Raw genomic sequence first — 25,316 nt, forward strand, 5'->3', positions numbered from 1 at the left:
ATTTTAAAATGCAGGTCTTCATCAGATGCCTCAATCACAATGGTAGTGGTAATCTGCCCATGACCAGCAGTTGAACCATCATGTGTTTTGATTCATTTAAAAAACAAAAAACAAAAAAATATAATTTTATTAATCTAGAATTTGAAAATAGAGATTTTCAGGAAAGAGAACCATAAAACAAATATAAAACAGATCAAAAGCATGAAAAACAAAAACAGTTGTTGTAGCAACAGTAAAAATTAAAAAAGCAGTAAATATAAAATCAGTTAAAATCCTGGGCAATCTTTTTTTCTTTTCTTTTCTTTTTTCTTTTCTTTTTTTTGAAAATGTCTAAAACGTGGCTCTCTGGGCAATTGGAAGAGGCAGGATTTTGTTTTGTTTTGGCGTGATAGTACTCAATTATATGGAATACCGTGACCTCTTTTTTTGCCCCCCCCCCCGCCATGGTAGCCCTTTTGTGCTGGCACTCTGAGCACTTTTATCAAGATTTGAATACTGACACCTCAACCCCGCCAAAAAGGAAGGAAAAGGAAAAGGAAAAGAAACACTAAGGAGAAGGATCCATGGGTGACAAACCACATTATCCCACTTTCAGGAAAAGGGTGAGATTTCGGAAGACAATGTTGCATGGCAAAGCCTTTTAAAGCACAGCTGAAATGGTCTCAGAAGTATGGCTGCCATAAAGAAGCTCAGTCTAGAGGGTCATGCTCCTCTAGGAAATGCTCAGGCATTGCAATAATCTTTTCCTTTACAGCAGACTGTCATGCGGCTGTGGGTAAGATTTCCGGTGGTATAATGACACCTGTCAGGTGGTATAGTGGTGCATCCTTTTTCCACGTAAAGCATCCGTTCAACTGCAGAGGAATAAAAACAAATGCATAAGTCAGTGTTTCTCAACCTTGGGTCCCCAGATGTCGTTGGACTACAACTCCCATCATCCCTGAGCTCTGGCCTTGCTGGCTAGGGATGATGGGAGTTGTAGTTCAACAACATCTGGGGACCCAAGCTTGAGAAAGGCTGGCATAATTGGTGAAACCACATTCAAAGAGCTAAACCCCCACACACAAACATGCAGAGGGAATCCAATTTCCTTCTAGCCAGTAGTACAGTGGTGCCTCGCAAGACGAAATTAATCCGTTCCGCGAGTCTCTTCGTCTTGCGGTTTTTTCGTCTTGCAAAGCACGGCTATTAACGGCTTAGCGGCTTTAAGAAAAACGAAACAAACTCACAAGGACTCGCAAGATGTTTCGTCTTGCGAAGCAAGCCCATAGGGAAATTCGTCTTGCGGAACGACTCAAAAAACGGAAAACTCTTTCGTCTTGCGAGTTTTTCATCTTGCGAGGCATTCGTCTTGCGAGGTACCACTGTGCTAACTTGAACAAAACATTGGGCCCCACATTCACCCCACCTCCCTCACCATGCACCGCTCCTTCCAAGCCAGGGAAGGGCCAGAGGTCGGTGGCAACATGGGCATCAGCATCATGGCAGGGGTTCCTGCTCTGCTTCCTCCCTTGGTCTTTGTGCAGCACTGCAAAATGCAGGGTTTTCACTGCAAAATGCTGCAAAACCTTTTGCCAAAGTTTGGCGCCAGTTTGAAGTGAATTGGACAACGTTGGGATTTTGGTGACCCCATGACCCCCGGGTTTGAATGTCTACTGCTCCATTTTTGGGGCACTGCAAAACACAGGGTTTTCACTGACCAATGCTGCAAAACTTTTTTCCAGAGTTTGGCATCTGTTTGGAGTGAATTGGACAACGTTGGGTTTGGGGCATTAATTATGAGCCCCGCTTTGATGTATCAATTACTCCATTTGTGGGGCGCTGCAAACGTGGGGCCTTCACTGCAAAACGCTTGCAAAACTTTGGCACTAGGTCCAAGGGGATTCCAGATTTGGGGGTTCATTAATGAAGCTATCAATGGAAAACCTGATCACTGTTTGCTCTGATTCAGTGGTAAAATGTGGGTTTTCCTGGGGAAAGCGCCGGGACCAAAACAAAAAACCTACTCAGATGCGGAGCTTTAAAGCTTGAACTTGTGCCTAGAAATGCCCCACCAAAGTAAGTCTGGATGAGCCCTAAAGGTAAAGGGACCCCTGACAGTTAAGGCCAGTCACGAACAACTCTGGGGTTGTTCATCTCGCTTTACAGGCCGAGGGAGCCAGCGTTTGTCCACTCCGCAGACAGTTTTTCCGGGTCATGTGGCCAGCATGACTGAGCCACTTCTGGCACATCACCGACACCAGAGCAGTGCACGGAAACGCCGTTTACCTTCCCTCCGGAGTGGTACCTATTCATCTACTTGCACTTTTTGGCATGCTTTTGAACTGCTAGGTTGGCAGGAGCTGGGACCGAGCAATGGGAGCTCACCCCATCGCAGGGATTCGAACCACCAACCTTTCGATCGGCAAGCCCAAAGCTCAGTGGTTTAGACCACAGCGCCACCTGCGTCCCTGGATGAGCCCTAGCCTAGCACATAGCACTAAAAGACAGAAAATAAGCCAGTGAGATGAGACATGCACAAAAGTAGCTCGAGGGAACTGCTACATTTGCTTCCCAGCAGTTGGATCGCTGTTGTTTACCAGAAGGGAGAAGGGCAAGGAGACTGGCTTGGTGCAAAGGCACCACCAGGAGCTCTGGAACTGCTCTCCCAGTGCTTTTGCCGCACAACCACCTCCTCACCCCTCTCCTTTCCAGTAAGCAACAGGCTCAATGACCCACATGCCATGAAACTAGTATGGCCACTCCATCCCACTTAAATTAACACATAAGAGTTAATTTCAAGGCAAACATACCTTCTTTGAAATAGGTTGTTTTGCAACTTAAGGCTGTGCATACATCACTTCCTTTGAAACAGATAAAACCAGGATATTGGAATTTGCACACCTTGCATTTGATAGCTTCAGCTGCTTGAAAGGAGGAAGTAATTTAGCATGAAATTGCATCACAACCCACCCTAATTCTAAATAGCTTCATGTGCATCAAAACTAATACAAGATAAAGTTACAGAATGATCTGAGGTCCAGTAAGCATTTACTGGTAATATATACGAGGCCATTTTGTTGTGGCAGCTGTTGGTCATCATTACTGATCTACAATGTGCAATCACAGGAATAGCTTAAGATAACATTTATATGGAAAATAAACTAGAATTCATTTTGAACAAGAATTATGCAGAGAACATGACATAAGAACATGGGAAGAGCTCTGTAGGCCTATCTAGTCCAGCATCCTGTTTTCATAGGATAGTGCTGATGTAACCTTTCATCTTGTTAAAGGTGTCCCAGTAAAAAGGTAAAGGTACCCCTGCCCGTACGGGCCAGTCGTGTCCGACTCTAGGGTTGTGCACCCATCTCACTTAAGAGGCCGTGGGCCAGCGCTGTCCGGAGACACTTCTGGGTCACGTGGCCAGCGTGACGAAGCTGCTATGGCGAGCCAGCACCAGCGCAGCACACGGCAACGCCGTTTACCTTCCCGCTATAAAGCAGTACCTATTTATCTACTTGCACTTAATTGTGCTTTCAAACTGCTAGGTGGGCAGGAGCTGGGACTGAAAGACGGGAGCTCACCCTGTCGTGGGGATTCGAACCGCCGACCATACGATCGGCAAGTCCTAGGCACTGAGGTTTTACCCACAGCGCCACCCGCGTCCCTAAAGGTGTCCCAGTAGTGTATGCTAAAAGTTGTCCCAAACACCCCTTATCAATAATGTGCATAAACTGACTTCATTAAAATCACTTGAAGCCTTGTTTACAGAGGCTCATGCCATTTCAAAAAATGTTAACATTTATGGTCCCGCTTTGCTAATAACAACAACAAACCCTTACAGGACATAAAGCACATATGTATGGGAAATGCACAAAATTCATACCAAGATAGAATGGAAGAGACTTAATGGTTGCAAATGGTGTAACATGAAGCAATGGAATTATCTCCACACCCAAGACTGACAACACCCCATCTGTTTTACTCACAAAAGAGCAGAGCTAAAATGCCGAGAAGCACAACCAAGTTAATCATCTTGGGCTTTCTTGCCATTCTTGACAACCCAGAACATCAAGGTCTCCGTGGTGGAGATGGTGAAGGAACAACAAAACATGACTCCGGATAATGGATTTAAACTCTCATGGAGACTATAGGCTGCTTCTGGAGGGACCTCGTGTTACATCTCCCACCTGCTACGGTGGTTGATTACAGTCTTAGCAGCAAAGTACAGCCTAGGAACTGGATGTCCTTTGCCCATTTGAGTGCTCTGTTGCCAAATGCTGGACCATTAGGTGCCATTTCCATCAATTAGTCTAAATATAGGAGAAGCTGTAGTCTCAGGGAAGCCAGTGGGAGGCATAGAATGATTCCCAAATGACCCAGGCAGGTGATGGGTCAAGATGTGAAGATTATGAATTCATTGTGAGAGTACCTTCAGTGCTTATATCAGAGGTGGGGAACCTCAGGCCTGGAGAGGCCCCTCCCTGGGCTACACACCCACTCAACCCTCCTCCCTGGACCCAGGTGTTTTAGTCAGTTTGCATTTCTTGGTGCAGATAGTATTGATGTGATGTGTAGAGATCTTTCCTGTTCTAATTAATTCAAGAGGGTTCTGGAAGCTTCTAGCAGAAGGTTCATGATGTTTGGGTTATTCCTTCAGAGAAGCTGAGTACAGCTGGCTTAAACTGGTTTTGTTATTTCTTCCTGTCAAGGTCATGCTGACTATAATAGTAAGGCCAGAAGGAGCCTGGGTTTCACTCTCTTTCTATCTCTCTATCCTTCTGGTATGGTGTTCTGTCTCTAGTATGCTTAGTGTTAAGTTTTAGTCTTCTTACAAGTTATTGTAAGTTTAAGTCTGCTGCAACTGGATTTCTTATGGGCAGTGCCAATCCTGAATGTATTGGATTTGTGACCATTTTGCTCATTCGCCTTCAGTTGCTGGATGAAATACAATTGCCTCTGGTCTATTTTTTGGGAATCCTGCAACATGTTTAAGTTTTTACTCTGCTAACTATACATTGGAGTACTTCTCTGGATCAATTTGAGTAGAGCTCCATGACAGTTTCTGTCTGGGTGGAATGTGTCCTTCAACTCTGATAATGCCTCTTGCATGTCCTGGATGAGGAAAGCAAAGGGTGTGTGATTCTTTGCAGAAACTTACCTACCATGCAAAAGTAACATTGACATTTGTTGCTTCATCAACTTTTGTCTCTGGCCTTGCCCACCACTAACATGCCGTCTTTGGAAGGTTACCCAGCCCTGACATATGCACACCCTTGTGGTCTTAAGGTTCTTGCATAGTCTGTTTTTAGAGCTGGAATTAGAGCTGAAGACCATAATTATCCCAAGAAATAAGTCTGTGTGCTGTGTAATTGGCCAGGCAGGAACCAGACACAATGGATGTCCAAATTAACTTCAGGTTCTTCCCAGTTTGTGTTATGAGCCATCTAGGCAGGACCAGCACAAGGGGTACACATAAACTTGACTTGCAGGTATAATAAGCTACCATCTACACCGCAGGGCTGTGTGTGTTTCTCACATAAACTTCTGCTCATATTTGCAAAAGGAAGGATGGCAGGCAACACAGACCACTGGGTTTGATTCAGACCAAATGATGTGACTTCAGTAACAAACCAATTTTTCTCACAGACCATTCAGAGACTACCCAATATGACTCATGGAGCCTAATCTACTTCTTTCCCCATCCCGATTCACTATTAGGACATTTCAAAAAGGCTATACAGAAGTGGGTGCAATTTGAAGGCATAGTAACCCCTCCAGAGAGAATAAATCCTGTTGAATTACAGGCATATGCCCTAAAATGTCACACACACACACACACACACACACACAATGAACAGCTTCTGACTTTTTTGGGGGCCAGAAGTGGATGAAATTTGCAGGCAGTATCTCCCATTTTAAGAGCATGAATTCCGACATATTTCACAGCCCTGTAGTAGCTTTCCTGAAAGAACAGCTGTTACAGGATCGGGGTATGCGTGTCTTCTAATTCAAGATATGGCATAAGCTTTCATGGGCTACAGTCCGCAATTAGGTTGGAACAAGAAACTGCTGGGTTACAATACATCAGAGGGCACCAAACCCTTTTACCCTCATGGACTGAATTGCAAACCTCGGCAGCACTTTGTTTTGTCTCAAATGGCAAAACCGGATGCTCTCCCCCTGGTGTTATCATCAAGTGTTTGGGGAATTATCTCAGTTAATTCACCCTGTCTTCATCCAGATTTGCTTGTGTGGTGCTGAAATGTCTTCCCTAACTATTCATTCGTCCCAGATTTTTCAAGGTGCTTCCCTGTCACTTTCCCAACTGCAGAAATTCTGGGTTTTTTGTTTTTTTAAAAAGCCTTGTTGCACTAGGGAGACAGAGCCTTTGACTCCAATTTAACTGTGCACACTGAAAGTTCTGGAATACATCCCTGGAGCTGATGCAAATTTCAGACGGGTCAAACATTTTACATGGAATGAGAGCCAGTGCAGTGTAGTGGTTAGAATGTTGAGCTAGAACTTTGGAGACCAGGCTTCAAATCCTCACTTGACCATGAAGCTCCCTAGATGACCTTGGACCAGTCACTACCTCTCCATCTAACAAACCTCACAGTGTTGTGGGGAATAATTGAGGGGCGGAAGAATGGTGTACATTACATTGAGCTCCTTGGGGGGCAAGGTGGGATACAAATGCCCCACTTTGGACAAAAAGATTCCTGCAACACAGGGTGTTTGGCTAGCTGATCCTTGTGGTCCCTCCCAACTCTATGATTCTAAATGCAACAAACAAACAAACAAACAAACAAACAAACAGCACCACCTTGTACTTTGCACCAAACATCAAGATTTCTTGGGCTGGCTGTGCAGCCTACCTAAAAAATAGAAGTAATAAAAGAATCACAGAATCATAGAGTTGGAAGGCACTGTGAAAGTCATCTGGTCCAACCCTCTGCAATGCAGAAATCTTTTTGCCCAACGCAGGACTCGAACCCTTGACTATGAGATTAAGAGTCTCATGCTCTACCAACTGAAGAAGATACACACTTCTAATTTCACAAAGTAGCTGCTGATTTGATATTTATTTGTCTGTTTTTAAAGCCTTCCACCTTTCCATTGAAATACATGACCAGCCTGCATGAAAAACTTAAAACCCATTGAAGGAAGCAGCCAGACACCCATTGTTGTGGTTGAACAGTTTATTAGTGGTCGATGCAAAGAACCAAACTGAAGGACTGGCTCTGTCTATGCGAAATATGCAACCGTTTATAAATACCATGATTCATCTCATTAAAGCCACTGTGAGAGGATGCTGCCTCATACAGAGTCAGACCATTGGTCCATCTAGGGTCGTTCTGTTTACATTGTTGCCTGACCCCACACTCCATTTTAAGACTTTTAGCAGAAGCAGACAAAGGTGGCTTGAATAATCCTAGCCTTCCCTTCCCCCTCAGCCCCCACTCTTGCATTTTTACTTTCTAACCTGGTGGGGAGTTTGGGCAAATTCACAACTTGCACACTATTTTGTAACATTTTGTTTGGTTTAATAAAAGTGTTATATATGTGTGTGTGTGTGTGTGTGTGTGTGTGTATAGTTTTAGGGTTGTAATGTGGGAAGCAAAGCTCCATTGACAGAGCACGAATTCTGTTCCTTAATAGTTGAATACAATCCATTAAAACTAATTAACTTTTTTTTTTACAAAGAAAAGAATTCCAAATTATCCAGATATTATTTTTCAGCCAGTTGAGTAAGGTTTCAATAGATCCATCAGTCAAACTCCAATGTTTTTCAACCCTAAATGAAAATGTTGCTATTGGCTTTGAATGGAGAGAATTTTGCCCAGGAATTTCCACCATCACTGCCCTAGTTCGTTTAAATTTTAGAGCAAAAATTTCTTCACTTTTGGTAATTAAATGTTGATTCCCCCCCCCCCCCAAGATATTTGAAATAAGAGAGGTTTCCAGGAAAAACAGGTGGCAATAGCATGAAATCAATAAAGAATCTTTTGCTTCAAATCAGGCAGAAGATTCATGGAGCCCATGCATACACATCCCAAGCCTAGGGAGTGTTGCACATTTCTGTAGTGCAGCATTTGTTGACGTGATGAATGTGCCTTCCTCCATTTACATCCCTGCAGTCATAGGCACAGCCTGCTGTAGTATAAAGGAGAACAGATTCTGGAAAGGAAGAGAAAAATCAGTGAGCCCCCTGTAAGAAGGCAGACTTCCTATCTACTTCCTATTAGTTGCCTGCTTATATGTCCAACTGAACATCTGGGACAGGACCAGCCTAATACATTTTGCCACCTAAGGTAAATGACAAAATTCAGCACCCTCAAAATTCAGAGGTAGACTGCCCCTGAAGCTGGGGGGTGCATTTCTTTCCCTTTGGCTGTCCAGGCTCAGAGAGCAAAGCTGGCTGGGAGAGGTGGCATGGCTGCATGTGCACCCACAGGAGCACAGCACTGCCTAGCCAGACACACAAGCAAGTGGCTTGGCTGCCTGGCTGACGGGGGCCTCCAGGTGCCAGATTGGCACTTACTCGCTCACCTGCCCACCCACCCACCCACTGGCCTCCATCCTTTAAAGCCCTATACGGCCTAGGACCCTCGTACCTACGGGACCGCCTCTCCTGGTATGTCCCACAGAGGAACTTACGATCTTCAAACAAAAACATCTTGAAGGTCCCAGGCCACAGAGAGGTTAGGCTGGCCTCAACTAGAGCCAGGGCTTTTTTGGCTGTGGCTCCAATCTGGTGGAATGCTCTGTCACAAGAGACTAGGGCCCTGCAGGACCTGACATCTTTCCGCAGGGCCTGCAAGACAGAGCTGTTCCACCAGGCCTTTGGCCAGGGCACAGCCTGACCCCCTCCTTGGCAATCTTCACAGAACTCTAGCCCAATGGTTGTCATCAATTTGATTTGAATTAATTTTATAAGGAAATTATTTTAGAATGTTGTACTATTTTATTGTTGTTAGCCGCCCTGAGCGCCCTCCCCAGCCGGGATATAAATAAAATTTATTATTATTATTATTATTATTATTATTATTATTATTATTATTATTATTATTATCCCTCCATTGGTCAGCCCACCTCGGAGAGCTTTGTGCCCTTGCCCAGGCCCCACCTACCATCCCACCTGTCTCACCATGGCAGCCTCTCGTCTCCCTCTCTCATTACATTAGAATTCATGGACATCTAATGAAGCTGGTAGATACAGGACAGATAAAAGAATCCACTTCTCCACACAGCGCATAGCTGAACTGTGGAACAATGTCCCACAGGAGGCAGTGATGGTCACCAACTTGGATGGCTTTAACACAGAGAACTGGACAAATTCATGGAAGGGAAGGCTATCGGTGGCACTATCTATGATGGCTTTGCCAAGGTTGGAGACAACCATGCTTCTGAATGTTGATTCTTGGGAACCATGGAGGGCAGAGTGCTCTTCTCCTGAGGTCCTGCTTGTGGGTTTCCTAGAGGCATCTGGTTGGCCAAGCAAGATGAGCCAGTGGCCTGATTCAGAAGGATCTTCTTACGTTCTCATGGCAACCATGGGCAGCAGTGGTTGTTGAAAGAAGAAGACCTGTTGTTGTGGGCATGACTAAAAAATGCTGGCCCACTCCAGTCTCTGCAGCAGGAATGGGAACCTGTAGCTGCCCAGATTCTTCTGGACTACATCTCCCATCATGCCTGAGCACTGGCCATGCTGGCTGGTGGTGATGGGAGTTGGAGTCCAACAATGTCTGGAGGACAACAGATTCCCCATCCTTGGTATTGAGGGTGTGCATGCCAAGGGGCACATTTATTCACTGTCCTTTTAAGAATTCCTTTCTGGACAGTAGAAATAAATAGATACACAGAGTCCCAAAGCAAGCGCCATTAGGACCCAGAATCACACACCTTACCTGTAAAGAGCTTCTGCCGGAAGCAGGACTCCCTAGACTGCGCTATACAGGGAGGCTTTGGTGAAGGACAGGTGCCATTCTTAAGTTCAAACAAACAGGTGTAGCATTTGAGGCTGTTGACTGGAGAGGAGGGTAGATAAATACAGAGTTGGGAAACAGCATGGCATAATTTTGCCTGACAACCCATTAGTTGACAAATGAAAATGTAATCAACAGCGGTCATGATATGCGGGCATCATTTGAAAATGTGCAGACATGCTTTGAACAGTTGCTTGATTTCTTCATTGTCTGCAGCTCTTAAAGCAAAGGGAGGGGAGGCTTTTTGGTTCGGTGGGTCAGTTCTTTACCTCCAACACTACCTCCATGGGCCAACTTTTACAGGTGGGTGGGACCACCCATGTTGAATGACCTGAGGTCATCATGACACCAGGATGGGTAGACAGAGAGTGCAGTGGATGGACAACCTCAAAGTTAGACAGCAGTGGCACCGTGGAACTTACTACACCTAAATCTCCTACTTTGAGTCCTGCTTTCTGCAAGAATTGACTACCCCCATCAACCCTCGCCCAATGGAGTGACACCGCCTGACAGCCAGATGGGTGTGGTTTTCACAAAAATGGTCTCACATGACAAACTGGAATACTTGGTGGGCCAGTGGACCAAAGGTTCTGCAGCCTCAGGGACAGCTTGGACTGTTAACTCTCCTGAAGCAGGTCTACTGTCCCAGACACTTTGATTTTAGTCTTTGGTATAAAAGAAAGTTAGGATCAGTGCCTTGTCCAACAGAAGCTTTCTACCCCAGAAATTGAGACCTTGTGGCCCTTAAGATGCTGCTGATCTCAAACTCCCATCATGCATGATCACTGGTCCTGCTGGCTGAGGCTGATGGGAGTCCAACAACATCTGGAGAGCCACAGGTTGCCCAACTCTGGGGTCCCCTAATCCAGCAAAGCCCAACAATTCCTCATTTAGTTTGATAGGAGTCCAGTAAGCTGCCTTATAGGAAATACAGTGGTGCCTCGCAAGACAAAAAGAATCCGTTCTGTGATTCTCTTCATCTAGCGGTTTTTTCGTCTTGCGAAGCAAGACCATTGACGGATTAGCGGATTAGCGCTATTAGCGGCTTTTAGCAGCTTTTAGCAGCTTATCTGCTGATCGGATCAGCTGATAAGTGGTTTAGCGGCTTAGAAAAAGGGGGGAGGGAAGGAAAAAAACCCCGCAGGAACTCGCAAGACATTTTCATCTTGCGAAGCAAGCCCATAGGAGATTCGTTTTGCGAAGCACCTCCAAAACGGAAAACTCTTTCGCCTAGCGAGTTTTCCGTCTTGCGAGGCATTCGTCTTGCGGGGCACCACTGTAGGTCCATTGGCTGACTGAGCAAAGTATCACCTTTCTAAGCAGTTTTTGACCTTGTCTTGCCCAGGACAAGATTATTATTTTTCCAGTCAGAGCTCAGCTCCAGCACTTCTCAGAAAACAAGGGAGAAGTTAATGGTGAGTTCCAGCATCTCTTTTTCTAGAAAAATAGCACCTCCCAGGACCAACCTTGAACGCAAAAATGCATTTGGGGACCAATATTCTATCCTATATATATTTTATGGTGGAAGTGCTCCTGCAACCCACCTTTGATTAAACTGAGACTTTAATACAATTATACCAAACTGCATTTTAAAAATTTCCCTCTGACCTTATTGCTAACATTCTTTTCCTCCCATGCAGCTAATAATTTTCCATCCATCCGATTGAGTGGACACAGTTCTGCAGAACCTGATGCCAAATAAGTCAATATGTCATTAAGGTGCCACAAGCCTGTTTTTGTTGCAACAGGCTAACATAGCACGCCCTCTGGAAACTGCTATGCTCTTGATGTGCTTTCACAAAGTAGATAGTTCCTTTCTGTGGGGTGATCAGCAAAAACTAAAGCTGACTTGTGGGTCCAGGATGAGCTCAGTTCCTTGTATATATTAGAACTACTCACCTCTGCTTTCCAGTCTCCTGCAAGTTGTATGTTCAGCGGCTCAACCCAAAACAACCCCATCAGTTAAAAGAGGAATCATACCTTCCAGACAAGTACAAGCATAAAGACTATGGTCAGCTAAGGACTCTGAAGTTGCTGGTGGTGCCTGTTTAGAAACCTACCCATTGCAAAGGCAAGCAGGATCCATAACCCAAGTGACAAAAGCTTGTTCATGCTGTGAATTGCAACTCTCGCACCTGGTTTGTTCCGGATATTTAGCCAGGATGCTTATGAAGGGCTGACCTGGAGCAGTGAACAAAGTTCCATTAAACATTAACATAGGTACAACAATCCCTTTCTAAAGATCAAAGGAGGAGCAACAGGAATGGTTAGTCTCTGAAACAAATGGCTCTTGTTTTTGGGAAGGGCTGCCAACCTTTCAACTGACCCCTGCAACTGTGCAGTTAACAGCACAGTGTAATGAGCTGGGATTGGTGTATTTAAGTAGATGTAGGTGAGAAGGGTTGGCTTTTGGGGGAGTGCATGGGGTTCCATGCAAGTGAATGAGTGGGCTGCTCCAGGAGGGACACAACTCTTCACCCCTCTAGACCCCAGAAACCTAGTGGTTGATTGATTCAGGCTAGTAACTTTTATGGGCTTACTTACAACTTGGCACCCAAGGGACAGGCCACCCATCACTAGCTTTCGAAACTAGCAGCTAAAAACAGTAGCCACCACAGTGCCCTTCAAATGTTCAAGCACTCATCATCCCCAACTGTTGACTATACTGACTGGAGCTGATGGGGACTGAACTCCAGCAACATCTGGAGGGCATCACTTCGGGTACCAAGGTTGAAACATCCTAATTAGAGAATGCCTGGTGTGCAGACATTCCTTGCCTATCATGCCTCTCTCTTTCCAGAACCACCATGACGGAGATGAGCTTCCATAAATTTCCCATCCATTGACTTTGTTTTTAACATTATTAAAATATTACGGGATGTGTCCAATGCTAGTCCTGCTCAGAGCCACTGGAAGTAAGAAACATGACAAACTTAGGTCTGTTCGTTTCAGTGGGTCTACTCTGAGTAGAAGTGAGTTGTATACAACAGTGGCGTAGCGTGGGGGTGTAGGGGGGCTGGCCGCACCGGGCGCAACATCTGGGGGGGTGCGCTCGCACTCGCAGCTCTCTGCCCCTACCGGGTTAGGGGGCGCAAATTACTTGCCTTGACAACCCACGCTACGCCACTGGTATACAATATATAGAATTTTGATTTCCCTGAAGAACATAGTTTGAAACACACGGATGCATTGGAGATTACACACACACACCCATGGGCCCTTGGAAACTTTCTCACTCTTTTGTGCAGTTGTTGTGTGATGTGGTTTCACACAGAGGCATTTTCTCTTTCTAAAAAAATCATCATTGTGGAAAGGAGCTGAAGCGACAACTATATTCAGGATGTAGAATGAAAGGAATGGTTTGTGCAACTAATTTTTTTGGCACAAAACCTGCCAGTGTTTTGGAACTAGCTGGCAATAAATTGTGCTTGGTGGAGGCAGTGGTCTGCTTTTCATGGATCTGTTAATTTTAGTTTCTCATTTTCCCTCCTTATGTTCAGTTCATCACATCTCTCCATCTATGCCATTTCTGCATAGTCCATTGCTTTCAGAAGCCACTCCTCCTTCATTGGAACCTTCTCTTCTTTCCATTTCTGTGCATATGATATCCTAGCTGCTGTTGTCATATACATAAATAGTAAGGGGATGTAAGGATGAGGTTGAAAGAGTGTGAGTTTTTGTTTAATCTTCATTGCTTTTGTTCTGTGGGAGTCACCAAAGGAGGATGTCAAAAGTGTTGACTTGGAAGGACAGTATGGTGTCTCTTGAATGTGTGTGAGAGAGAAATGGAGTGTGTGTGTGTGTGTGTGTGTGAGAGAGAGAGAGAGAGAGAGAGAGAGAGAGAGAGAGAGAGAGAGAGAAGTACCATATGCATTTTTGGTCTTGGTTGCCCTGCTTGTTGAGGTGTAGTGGAGGAGATTGTGATGGGGGAACAGAACCAGGTTGCAATGCCACCCACCCAAATAAGGGACAAGCAGAATTCACTCCATATAATATCAATGCTTGCACATGAAAGAGAGGGAAAGATGGAAGAGTGTATATGCTGTCTGTTTGCACAAGAGAAAGAAAGTGGCAGGGAGAGGCATAACTGTTTTTGTGTGTGTTTGTGTTTGTGTTTGTGTGTGTGTGTGTGTGTGTGTGTGTGTGTGTCTTCACCTGACCTGATCATCAAGGGGGAAGGAGAAAGTGTGGTAGGAGAGCTGAAAATAATGTCTATTACAGAGAACAGCAACAACTGACAGAAGATAGACATAATATATTACAAGGACAGGAAGAAACATCATGGACAGAATAATTGCCACACACAAGAAGAACAAAGAGAAAGTCTGAATGCTCCACCTGTAGGACAATAAATAACTTAATGTGTTAATGTGAATGGAAGTCGTTAAAATTGCAGTTGGATATAAGGGCTTGTTATTCTGACTGAAGTGAAATGGAAATTTATAAGATTTTGGAATGCAGAAATAAAGTAAATCATCAAACGATCAATTCTAGCACACGGAGGGGCCACGTAAATTGTATAATTTGGCTTTTGAATGATTGGCATTATTAATGGTATTATAATTCGCCATTGTTATAATGAGGCTTTTATTGGATTGTTGTAACTGAAAACTAATAAAAAATATTTTAAAAAAGAAAATAATGCCAATAGTGTTGGATCACTCCATCAACCTCTGATGGATGATTTAGAAGGATTGGGTCCAGCATCACTTTCGCTGCTCATGTGTGCCAGTACCTATACTCAGCAAAGTTACATCTCAACGCAGCTCCTTCCTTGGAAGCGTCTTCGGGGTTGAAGCTACACACAGTAGGCAATAAACACTCATGGATGCCATAAAAATTCAGTCAAGTGTAGAGGTTTACTTGACAGGCATAAAGCATATTGGTAGCAACTATATACAGACATTCACCACTGCCATGGTCAAGGCATGCTTAGAGTCCAGCAAGAGTCCAAGACTCTCTCTCTCTGCTTCTCTCACAGCAAGGTGCAAGCAAGAGACTCACAACAAGTTACACAGAACATTGTTATCATTACTTCCTGTCACACTGCACATATCCAAAGAACAGTTCCCACAGAAAATGTCCTTGCGTAGACAAAACAATCTCAGCCTTCTGCTGCCTCTTGAAACTTTTCTGTTCTTCTCTGTTTCTGGGACAAACAATTCTCTCTCACACAGAAAGAATATCCAACTAATATATCTAAGTGCTCTGTGCACAGTAGAAATTGCATGGGCAACAAGACTCGTACAGCATACAAAGAATTCTGTGGTGTTTTGACTAAGATCACGTGCAACACCACTTGTAGGCGGCACATAATCTCTGTACAGACAGTCAGTTGAATGTGCAGAGGCTGGGACTGGGCAGAACAGGAGCAACCCCAATTCCTTCCCCCTTCATGCATGCGCCAAATGACTCAAAGGGATTAGATGTTCTGCATCAGCTGATCACAATGATATGCTCGTAGCTTTTCATCCAAGCAAAACTAAAAGGTATGTCCTCTGTGGACCAATCACAGGCTCACCTCACACCTGATCCTCAGAGGTAGAGATAAATTCAAGTTGTACTCTCCTCACACGCAGTGCTGACATGAAGGCAGAAGGGGCAGCATGAATAGGCTTCTGAATATCATGTTCTGGGTGTTGCTATCCATTGAGTTGGGTAAGTCTGTGATGGGCCAACATGTCAATTTTGGTTTCTCTCCATTTCTTCACCACCCACTACCCACCCCAGTATTAAATTCAGTTCTCTGTATTTCTCCTTCTGCGTATACCTGATTCCAATGTTGTTACAAGAGCTTGAATAAGCTTTGCACCAGTTGCAGCTGAGGGAGCATGTTCAGAATGGCTTATCAAGAAAATGGGTCATCTTCTTCTCATGTAATCATTTTGTTGCTACCAGAGCCCTACATAGTTCTGTGTTACTGCTGAATTACCTTCAAATGGTTATAGCATTAAATATGACTAATGTGCATTAAATTTCCATGCCACAACTGTGAAGCTTCTCTTGTGGATGTGTGATCAAGTGAGGACGGGGTTCGTTTCTGGTTCCAAGGCCTGGTATAGTCAATTATTTAATTTTTATTATTTAGTTTGACTTTTTCATGGAGGCAAAAATAGAGGCAAAACCAGTTGATTTTATTGGATGCAAATTTGGAAGTAAATAGGGAGAGGTGCAGACTGGATTTTCACCAATGAAAAGTGAAATTTCAGGTATGTTAGGGGCTCTGCACCTTCTTTGCTTCATTCACCAACCCTGCTTAACTCCACACTCTGCCCTACTCCCTTGTCAACCCCCTGCCCTTTGCACCTCACCAGCCTCTTTGCTTGGCCACCCCTCTTTCCACTCCCACTTCTGCAACCTCACCAACCCCCCACCCTTCCCACGATCCTTGCCAAATTCCCCTTACGTCTTGGCCAAACTGCATCCCTTCCCCCTACCCCTACTCATGCTGCCTGCCTCACACCACTGTCATTTTTGGGCCTTTAAATGCAAACTGAACTGCATCTCTACCCCATCCCTTCAAGTGGGTTCTTTTTGTATGTTAAGCCTGTTTTACAACCCACACACAACAGAGTAACACCCACCACAGGCAAGCAGGTAGAAAAGGAACAGTGTCCTCTTGTCCTCTGGGACCAGGTCAGTTTAGCAGCCGATTCTCTTTCAAAGTTCATAGTTCACTTCCTGGTTCCTCTTCCCCCTAGTTGCTGGCATCAAGTGCTCCCAGTGTGCATATCAGCTCCCAGGTAAAGGGTGCGAGAAATGGAGACGTCCGTGCAGACTGCACTCAGGGGAGTCATGCTACAAGCAGATGGTTTATTTTGGTAAGTGATTATGGTTACTCACGACTCAGATCCTGTAATATATCCCAGGACCACGTAAGCCCTTGCAGCTTGATTACTCAGATCATTGGAAGGAGCACTGCTAGTTGCTCCCCATGTTACAGAGGCCCAGCTGGCCTCCACTAGAAGCCAGGCTTTTAGTGTCACTGGTCCCATGCTCTTCTAACACAGATGTGGCAGGCGCCCTCGCTCTTGATTTTCCAATGTCTCTTGAAGACCTTTTTATGCAGACAGGCCAATGCGACTGTTTAACTTACCGTATTTCTTTTTCAACCTGTCTTTTTAACAATAATTTTCTATGGTTTTTATGGTGTTTTATTTTATTGCATGTACGCCACCACGCCCTATTGCGTTAATTGGTGGTATACCTAATGCTATTGTAAATAAATAACCAAGAAAGAAGCCTTTCTCGGAGCATATAAATGGGTTTTCTCCACACCATCACAAGGCAACCACAGCCAACTTCTACAGCAATTAATGGACAGAACTCCCAGAATTATCACTTTTGGACACAGGTAGGTGGAAATGGATTTTATGGAGTGCTATTAAGTAATCCAGTACATTCTACAAAGCAATCCTACAGGGTGTGGGAGGGAGGGGGAGACTCATGGTGGAGCCATCACCATTTCTTAAGTCAGGGGAGAAGAAATGTGTGTTGGGGTGGGGGGGTGATTGTTTTTCATTTTTATCTTTGGTTCTCTTCCATGACTTCTAATAGGAGTGAATTAACTCAAGCTCTCAGGCTGGCAAAGTTTCCGGCTCTGTTCTGGGGCATGTTGGGGGAATGAGGGAGACTCAGAGCCGATATTCTCTTGGAACTCCAGCCTGCAATAGAAATCCATATTCAAGAATCCATGCATTCGCAGGAGCAATAAGTAAAGGAGTGAGACCTTAGGGAGTGGTGAAAATGATCATCTTCACAGCCAGAACAGAGGTGGAATTTAACTCTTTCTTTCCATGTGAAATCCTTCCTCTGAAGCTACCATATGTATCAAGAGGAAATCCCCACTGGTGTCAGTGTGGAGAGAAAGGAGCCATCCAGATGGAGCAAGCAGGACCTCTGTGGACACTGTTCTTGTTCACTCTCTCATTAAATGCAACCTGTTGTCCATGTTTTCCAAGACAAGTGACTAGAGGGTGGGGAGTTTATAGGGCAAATAAGAATGGTAACAAGGTGGGCTGGTGTGATGCAGTTCCTGAGAACAGTAGGCCAATCCTATCAATCGGGGTTGCCAACCACTCATTAAAAAAACAACCAGTCTTACCTGCTCATGTTGTCTTAGCAGCACTCTGCTCTGCAGAAATTTATAGACGAAATGTTTCACAGCACAGATATGAGAATGATGATTAGTTAATTAATTAACCAATCACTTTCCACACATATCTCAAGGTGATATATAAAATTAAATAAAACAGGTATATAATCAGCTGAATGGCTGCAGACCATGAGATTCTTAAAGGCAGAGAAGCAGAGGATACTCAAAGTTGGCAACCCTACTACCAGGTTTTTGCCTCTGAAACAATGGTACAATGATGGCAATATCTATGGTATGATCCTATGTTATCTGGAAGAATTCACTTGTAGATGTGTGATTGACATCAAAGCATTTGATCAGAAGGAAGGGGAAGGAGTTTGCCAGTACCTGGATACAGCCTTATATTTCTTCCTTTACAGGACGGACTCCTCTCCATACCATCAAGGGCTGTTCTTCAGCTTGCATAAATGTATTGACACCAAAGAAGCCTAAGACAGTGAGTGAAGTCTATACTTGCTGCTCTGATCGAAATTTCTGCAACCACTAAGGCACAGTAGTGGTGTTTCAGTGTCAGTGGAGAGCACCATAGATTCTGCTTTCTGGGTGAAATTTCAAGGGCTGGAAGCTACTGCAGGTCTCCTTTCTACAGATACCTCTTCCTCTTAAGGCCAGGCTAGATGAGATCAAATATTTGTTTTCTTCATGCCCTCAGTATCAAAAAATACAAAATTGTAACTATTTCCAACCACAGTTCATGCTTTAAAAATAAATGCTCAGGCTATCAAAAGTGCCTATTTCCACCCACTTTAAGGAAATATTTAAATTACATGATGCTGGGGAAACAATTTTTCCCTATCTCATAATTCTAAAACCGGGGCAATCAAATGATGCTGAATTTTGGAAGATTTGGGGCAGGGAAAAGGTCCTTCTTCACACAGTGCATAGTTCAATGTATGAAAGTCTCTCTCACATAATGCAAAAATGGCCACCAGCTTAGATGGCCACAAACAGGAAGCAGCTGCAGAAAAGGCCTTCTCTCATGTTGCTACCCTCTGGAGCTCTCATGGAGGAGGCACATGAGAAAGGGCCTCAGATGATTATTCTCTCCTATGTCTAGCTTCCAAAGCAAATTTTCGTCAGTTTATTTCAATTGCAGATTAATGTGGAAATGGTGCTGAAATGGTTTATAGGTAGCATGGACCAGAAACAGTCTGATTACTCATCCCTGCATCTAGCTTTGTATTGCATACATTGACTGGCAATAACTTTCCATGGTCACCATCAAGACTGACCCTACCGTTGGGCACTCTGAGGAGGCTGCCTTAGCTGGCAGATGCTGAGGGGGCAGAATAAATCCAAACTAAAATGCTGGTGAATTTTCACTGTTTGGAAGAAGGGAATGTGGTCTCTGGGTTGACAAGGGTTCCCCATCCTTGGAAGGGGGTATCACCTTGTTCTTTTCCTCAGGTAGCAAAATGTCTTGGGTCATCTCTGGGCTCCATACTATCTCTGAACCTGGAGGTCTTCTTTAGCTGCCACGACTAACAACCATGGATAGGCCACTCCTCCATAAATTTCTCTGATCCCCCTTTGAAGCTGTATAAAACCATCTAAGTTAATGAGTTACTGAGTTATCATTCAACCCTGAGAGATGTCAATCTGACATTTTAATGAATGCCTACAGCTAAGGTGGTTTGATACTTATGTGTGAGCATTGGGTAGGCACTGCATCACACTTCCCCCATTGATTCTCCCACCCAGCAAGAAGCACATATTCATACTGCAGCAGAAAGGAATGTAGGGATACCTGTTAGATCATCTCAGGGTGAAAAAAAACATTCTGAGTTTCCAGCTGTACCAACAGATGGTACATCAAAAAGAACATCAATGCTTGGAACAAATCCACCTCAATCCGCCTACTCTGTCCAAATTGGTTAATAAACCAAGGGACTTGCAATAGATATGGGTTGCCTTTTACACTCCTATAGTCTATGAGAGGAGCTCCATTTCAATGTGAATAGATTAAAGCCATTGATAATCCCTAAACCATTAATTAATGGTGCTGGAGGAGACCCTTGAGAGTCCCATGGACTGCAAGAAGATCAAACCTATCCATTCTTAAGGAAATCAGCCCTGAGTGCTCACTGGAAGGACAGATCCTGAAGCTGAGGCTCCAGTACTTTGGCCACCTCATGAGAAGAGAAGACTCCCTGGAAAAGACCCTGATGTTGGGAAAGATGGAGGGCACAAGGAGAAGGGGACGACAGAGGATGAGATGGTTGGACAGTGTTCTCGAAACTCGAAGACAGGAGTGCCTGGCGTGCTCTGGTCCATGGGGTCATGAAGAGTCAGACACGACTAAATGACTAAACAACAACAACAAACCATTAATAGCAAATGATGAATCTAAGCACCATGAATTTGTCTAGTTTCCAATCAAAGCCATGTAAACCGGTGAGTTATCAGCCACAATGGGTTATAATTTCAGTTGCTTTGCACTGTAGTAGCATCCAAATATTTGTCCTTGAGGGTTTCCAGGGGCAACCAACAAATGAGAGAAAGAATGAAACATTTGTGGTCCTGGTGGCCATCAAATGCAATAAAAAAAGAAGGTGTTAGGATATTTAATGTTCATTAATTTGTGAATTTCTACAGGTCCAGTTTTTCCAGACAGACATGGGGCCCCTCCAGGCAGGCGTTTTATTGAGGATGTATTCTGCATTGTGTTATTGACACGATAATTGTACAACAGTGGTAGATTTATTCTGCTTTGTCCTGTGATGCTTCCCTGATCTTGCCACATTGCTGCTGGGGTTATAGTACAATAAATGTGTGTGGTTCTGTGTGGGGGAAATAAACCAGAACTTTTGTGGTATAAAAAGTTATGGAATTTCAGCACAAGCTTATAAGATAGGAACTGATTGGAAATGAAACAGTGGGGCCACCCCAAAACTACAGCCACAAAGAGTATTGAACATGAGATGTATAACCAACCTGATACCATCATTAAAGCACAATAAAAGACACATCCAGATGGGTTCATAAACATTCAGCGTTGGAATATCGCAACATACACCTGAGTTCTCTGCACAATCAAAATCTGGGTGGTGGATGGAAGCAGTAAAAAAAATGGGGAGCAATGAATTGATGAAACATTTTTTCAATCAATCAATATCAATATATCCTTTATTCGACCGATAGTCAGAAATAAAACACAATAATTATAAACTATAACAGAAACATTTTTTTAAAATCCAGGATATGGACAAGAAAGGTTTGCTCCAAAATCCTCCCCTAAGCCTAGATAGGATAGAATGATAATCACAATCCATGTCCCTTCTGTGCTCACCTACCCATCTGATGGTATGTGCTCAGTATAAATTGCATGCGCACCATGACTCATACATCATACAAAGACTTCTAGGGAACCTACACTCTTGTATTGCTTCTTGGTGTTTTATCTAAGCTCACATGTAATACCACTTGTAGGTGCCACATAATCTCTGTACAGGCAGTCAGTCGAATATGCAGAGGCTGGGACTGGGCAGAGCAACTCCAACCCCTTCCCCCTTCGTGCATGCACCTAATGACTCAAAAGGATAAAACGTTCTGATCACAAGGATGCGTCTGGGGTTTTTCATTCAAGCAAAACTAAAAGGTGTGTCCTCCAGAAACGAATCACAGACTCACCTCACATCTGATCGTCAGAGGTGGAGATAAATTCAGATTCCAGCTGCACCCTCCTTGCACATAGTGTTGACGAAGGTAGAAAACAGAACATGAATAGCCTTCTGTATCTTGGGTTCTGGCTGCTGCTGTCTGTTGAGATAGGTAAGTCTCTGGTGGGTAAGTTTCTTATTTTTTATTTTTTTTCGAGTCTTAAATTCAGTTCTCTATATTTCTGCATCAGTCTGTGATGGTTGCTGCTGCTGCTGCTGTTGTCAAAACGCCCTTGTGAAAGTTTACTGAATGTTAGCCTGCATGCATCTCAATGTACGCATACAAACTTTTGCATGATATTGTCGCTAATGTACATACATCCCCCAAAGTCTAGGGACAATTGAATCTGAGTATGCGTGCGCAGATCAATATAGCTGACTGGTTAAGTAGGTAGGTAGGTAGGTAGTCTCTTTTTAACCAGCAAGGCTGTTGTGTGTTCACCTGCTAAATGTACAACTGTCCTGTAGAGGAGAATGAAATAATGAAGTAAGCTGCTTAAACAGCCACCCACTCAGGACCACCTTTTATGCTTCTATATCTGGAGAAAATTATCAAAGGGCCCTGCAGGTTTAGCATCAAGACAGGAAGTTTCCCCTCTCCTGCACCCTGTGTCTATAGGGAGTGTAGTCAATTCCCCCCATAGAGAGCAGGAGGAGGTAGAGAACACAGCTGTGGAGAAAGGAGGAAAGGTGTCCTGGACAGAGATGCTGTGCTCCTCTGCCAGTTCTCTCCCCAAGGTACTTTGATATGCGTTTGGAGGTTAGTGAGTTCCCTTTGCACATTAACTCTTCCGTCTTTCTTTCTTTCTTTGTGGCTTACCAAGAATGGGCTGACATTGCAAGCAAACATTTTGAAAAGCAAGGAGTGAATTGGCTCTGATGGATTGTTAACAGGTTGGGTGATTTTTGCACCTTTCACCTGTTGATCTCGTCATCTTTGCTTTTCTCTAGTTGTCAGCATCAGATGTGCTCACTGTTATTTTCAGCATCCGAAAGGTACCTGCCTTGAGTGGAAACGTCCTTGCAGATTGCACGTGGGGAAGTCTTGCTACAAACAGACCGTCTACTTTGGTATGTAATGACAGGACCACAGAATCATAGATTCTGAATCATAGACCACAGAATCATAGACCCACATTGTAGAGGTGGGACCCCAAGAGACATCTAGCCCAACCCCTGCAATGCAGGCATCACAGCTGAAGAATCCCAGATGGCCACCCCAATGTCAGTTTAAAAACCTCCAGTGTTTCAGGGTACACCACCATCCAAGGGAGTTCATTCCACTGTCAGACAGTCCTTAGCATCAGAAAGTTCTTCCTATTGTTAAGTCAGAATCTTCTTACTTGACATTTGAATCCATTTGGTTTGGGTCCTAACCCTCTGGAGCAGCCATCTAGATCTTCAAATAGTTACCAAATTGGAAACTGCTTTACACTGAATCAAACTATTGGTCCAGCTGGCTCAGTCTCCTGGTATGTCCCACGGAGGACCTTACGGTCTTCAAATAAAAACATATTGGAGATCCCAGGCCACAGGGAGGTTAGGCTGGCCTCAACCAGAGCCAGGGCTTTTTTGGCCGTGGCCCCGATCTGGTGGAACACTCTGTCACGAGAGACTAGGGCCCTGCGGGACTTGACATCTTTCCGCAGGGCCTGCAAGACAGAGCTGTTCCACCAGGCCTTTGGCCAAGGGCACAGTCTGACCCCCTCCTTCTGTAATCCTCATAGAACTCTAGCCCAATGGTTGCCATTAATTTGACTCTGAATTGATTTTAGAATGCATTTCAATTAATTGATTATGATTTTATGTAAACTGTGTTATTTTTACTGTTGTTAGCCACTCTGAGCCCAGCTTCAGCTGAGGAGGGCGGGATATAAATAAAATTTTATTATTATTATTGCCTGTACTAACTGGCAATAGCTTTCCAACCTTTCAGCCAAAAGTCTCATTCCATCCTACTCAGAGATGCCAGGAATTGAACATGCGATTTATGCATGCAACAAGGCAGCTCTACCACTGAGCTGCAGCCTTTCCCCAGGTCAACAGAGTCGCTTTGACTGAATGGTCAGACATGTCACAGTGGTTCCCTTGTGTACAATTTGTGGGGGAAGTGTGCTTTGGGGCATTTGCTGTGCGCTCTTGCAATCATGGGCAGTTGCAGTCAAGGACGTAATGGACTGGGCTTCTCAGTCCAAGAAGTTACAATTTATAGGTAGCATGCATCAAACATGTCCAGTAACTTAAATACAGGGATTAAGGGGTGATGTGGTGCAGTCCTCTGAAGACAGGATGTCCTCTCTCCTAATCAGGGCTGCTGTCTGCTCAGAAGTAAAAACAGCAGCCTCCTCTATTCATGTCGGTTAATCACCCACTCTGTCTTGCACATGAAGATGAGAATGGTCACCTGCTAATGCTTGCATCCCATGTTGTTCAGGAGCACAGGCTGATGAAGGTGGCAACCTTACCAACTCTCCAAGCCTGAAACAATGGTACAAAAATGAGAGAGGCACCAGCTTGGTTTCTTATTATCCATAGATGTTGTGGTCCCACTAATCAATCTTCTTCTACAGGAAATACTCTTCTCTTTTCCAAGAAGGGCTGCAGCACCCAATGTGTTAATGTTCAAGAAAAGCCAGCAGAGAATGCCATCACCCAGACTTTCAAATGCTGCTCTAACAGAAGTTTCTGCAATCTCTAAGTGGTGTTGAGCAGCACCAAAGCATCTGCTTTCTGAATGAAGGTTCGAGGGTTGGAAGCTTCTACAGGCCTCTTTTCCTTGAATACCTCCCAATCGCAAGACCAAACTAGAGGCCATGATCCCTGATAAGGTGTCTCATCTTTTAAAAATGTTGGCAAATAGTAGCTATACCAAGGAAGAAGAGGAGATGGAGATTCAGGTCTGTTGTAAGGAACGGCAAAGGGATTTAACACTTCCCCTGAACTCTATTTTCCAAAGGACAATCAAGATCTGCCCTCCGCCTTCAGCTGCCTCATTGCCAAAAACTTTGACATACACAATCATTTGATTTATTGAGCAGAATTTGTTCACTGCTCAACTGTAAAGGAAGCCTATAAGCAGTTTATGGAGAATATAAAATTTAAGTTTGCCAGTGCATCAAATAAACAGCAAACGTCATAGATATCCCACCCTGCTTGTTTTCCACTTCTGGTATGAAAATGCTAAACCATAACAATTCCAAACCACAGTACATTTTTGTTTGTTTTTAAAGCTGACAATTTCCACCCACTTTAAGGGAATACTTTGTCCTTCAGAGGTTGCTAGATCACAACTCCCATCATCCCTGCCCACTGGCCATGCTTGCTGGGGTTGATGGGAATTTTAGTCCAGGAGCATCTGGAGTTCACCTTACCTGGTTTAGATTATTTGTTGCCAGGAAAGCAATCATTTGAGAAAATAGATTCCACAAGAAATTTTTTAAAATCCACTTTTCTACCTATAAGGACAAATGTTTTTGGGTTCTGCCATAGTTGATTTTTAGGGTGCTTTGCTATTTTCCCAACAGACATATT

General features: G+C 44.1%; 1 protein-coding gene and 3 long non-coding RNA genes across 5 annotated transcripts; 2 read left to right on the forward strand and 2 right to left on the reverse strand.

Annotated features, from left to right (window-relative positions):
- Window positions 1–290: 290 nt before the first annotated feature.
- Window positions 291–4,094, reverse strand: LOC310695883. The gene is made up of 3 exons (XR_014520332.1): window positions 3,972–4,094; window positions 2,793–2,903; window positions 291–854 (listed from the first exon to the last, which is right to left on the reverse strand). It is a non-coding gene; the product is annotated as an uncharacterized lncRNA (long non-coding RNA).
- Window positions 4,095–7,918: 3,824 nt separating this feature from the next.
- LOC310695866 lies at window positions 7,919–21,887 on the reverse strand. 2 transcript variants are annotated; one of them, XR_014520310.1, is made up of 4 exons: window positions 21,757–21,887; window positions 12,032–12,152; window positions 9,894–10,013; window positions 7,919–8,163 (listed from the first exon to the last, which is right to left on the reverse strand). It is a non-coding gene; the product is annotated as an uncharacterized lncRNA (long non-coding RNA). The 2 variants fall into 2 exon arrangements; XR_014520311.1 differs by lacking the exons at window positions 12,032–12,152; window positions 21,757–21,887 and adding an exon at window positions 11,580–11,623.
- On the forward strand, window positions 15,557–18,853 carry PATE4 (prostate and testis expressed 4). Its single transcript, XM_083481270.1, has 3 exons — window positions 15,557–15,629; window positions 16,673–16,792; window positions 18,486–18,853. The coding sequence occupies exons 1-3, from the start codon at window positions 15,578–15,580 to the stop codon at window positions 18,611–18,613; spliced, it is 300 nt and encodes a 99-aa protein (XP_083337396.1). The 5' UTR covers window positions 15,557–15,577; the 3' UTR covers window positions 18,614–18,853.
- LOC310695863 lies at window positions 21,790–24,927 on the forward strand. Its single transcript, XR_014520308.1, has 3 exons — window positions 21,790–21,897; window positions 22,737–22,856; window positions 24,356–24,927. It is a non-coding gene; the product is annotated as an uncharacterized lncRNA (long non-coding RNA).
- The last annotated feature ends 389 nt before the right edge of the window (window positions 24,928–25,316 follow it).

The sequence above is a fragment of the Podarcis liolepis genome (genome assembly GCF_965112155.1).
Source record: "Podarcis liolepis genome assembly, chromosome: 16".
Taxonomy (NCBI): Eukaryota; Metazoa; Chordata; class Lepidosauria; order Squamata; family Lacertidae; genus Podarcis; species Podarcis liolepis.

Coding starts and splice junctions, on each gene's coding strand:
- PATE4 (XM_083481270.1), top strand. CDS start 15,578: ATGAATAGGCTTCTGAATATCATGTTCTGGGTGTTGCTATCCATTGAG. Junction 15,630..16,672: donor GTTGCTATCCATTGAGTTGG/GTAAGTCTGTGA, acceptor TCTTCCCCCTAG/TTGCTGGCATCAAGTGCTCC. Junction 16,793..18,485: donor CAAGCAGATGGTTTATTTTG/GTAAGTGATTAT, acceptor CTTCCTTTACAG/GACGGACTCCTCTCCATACC.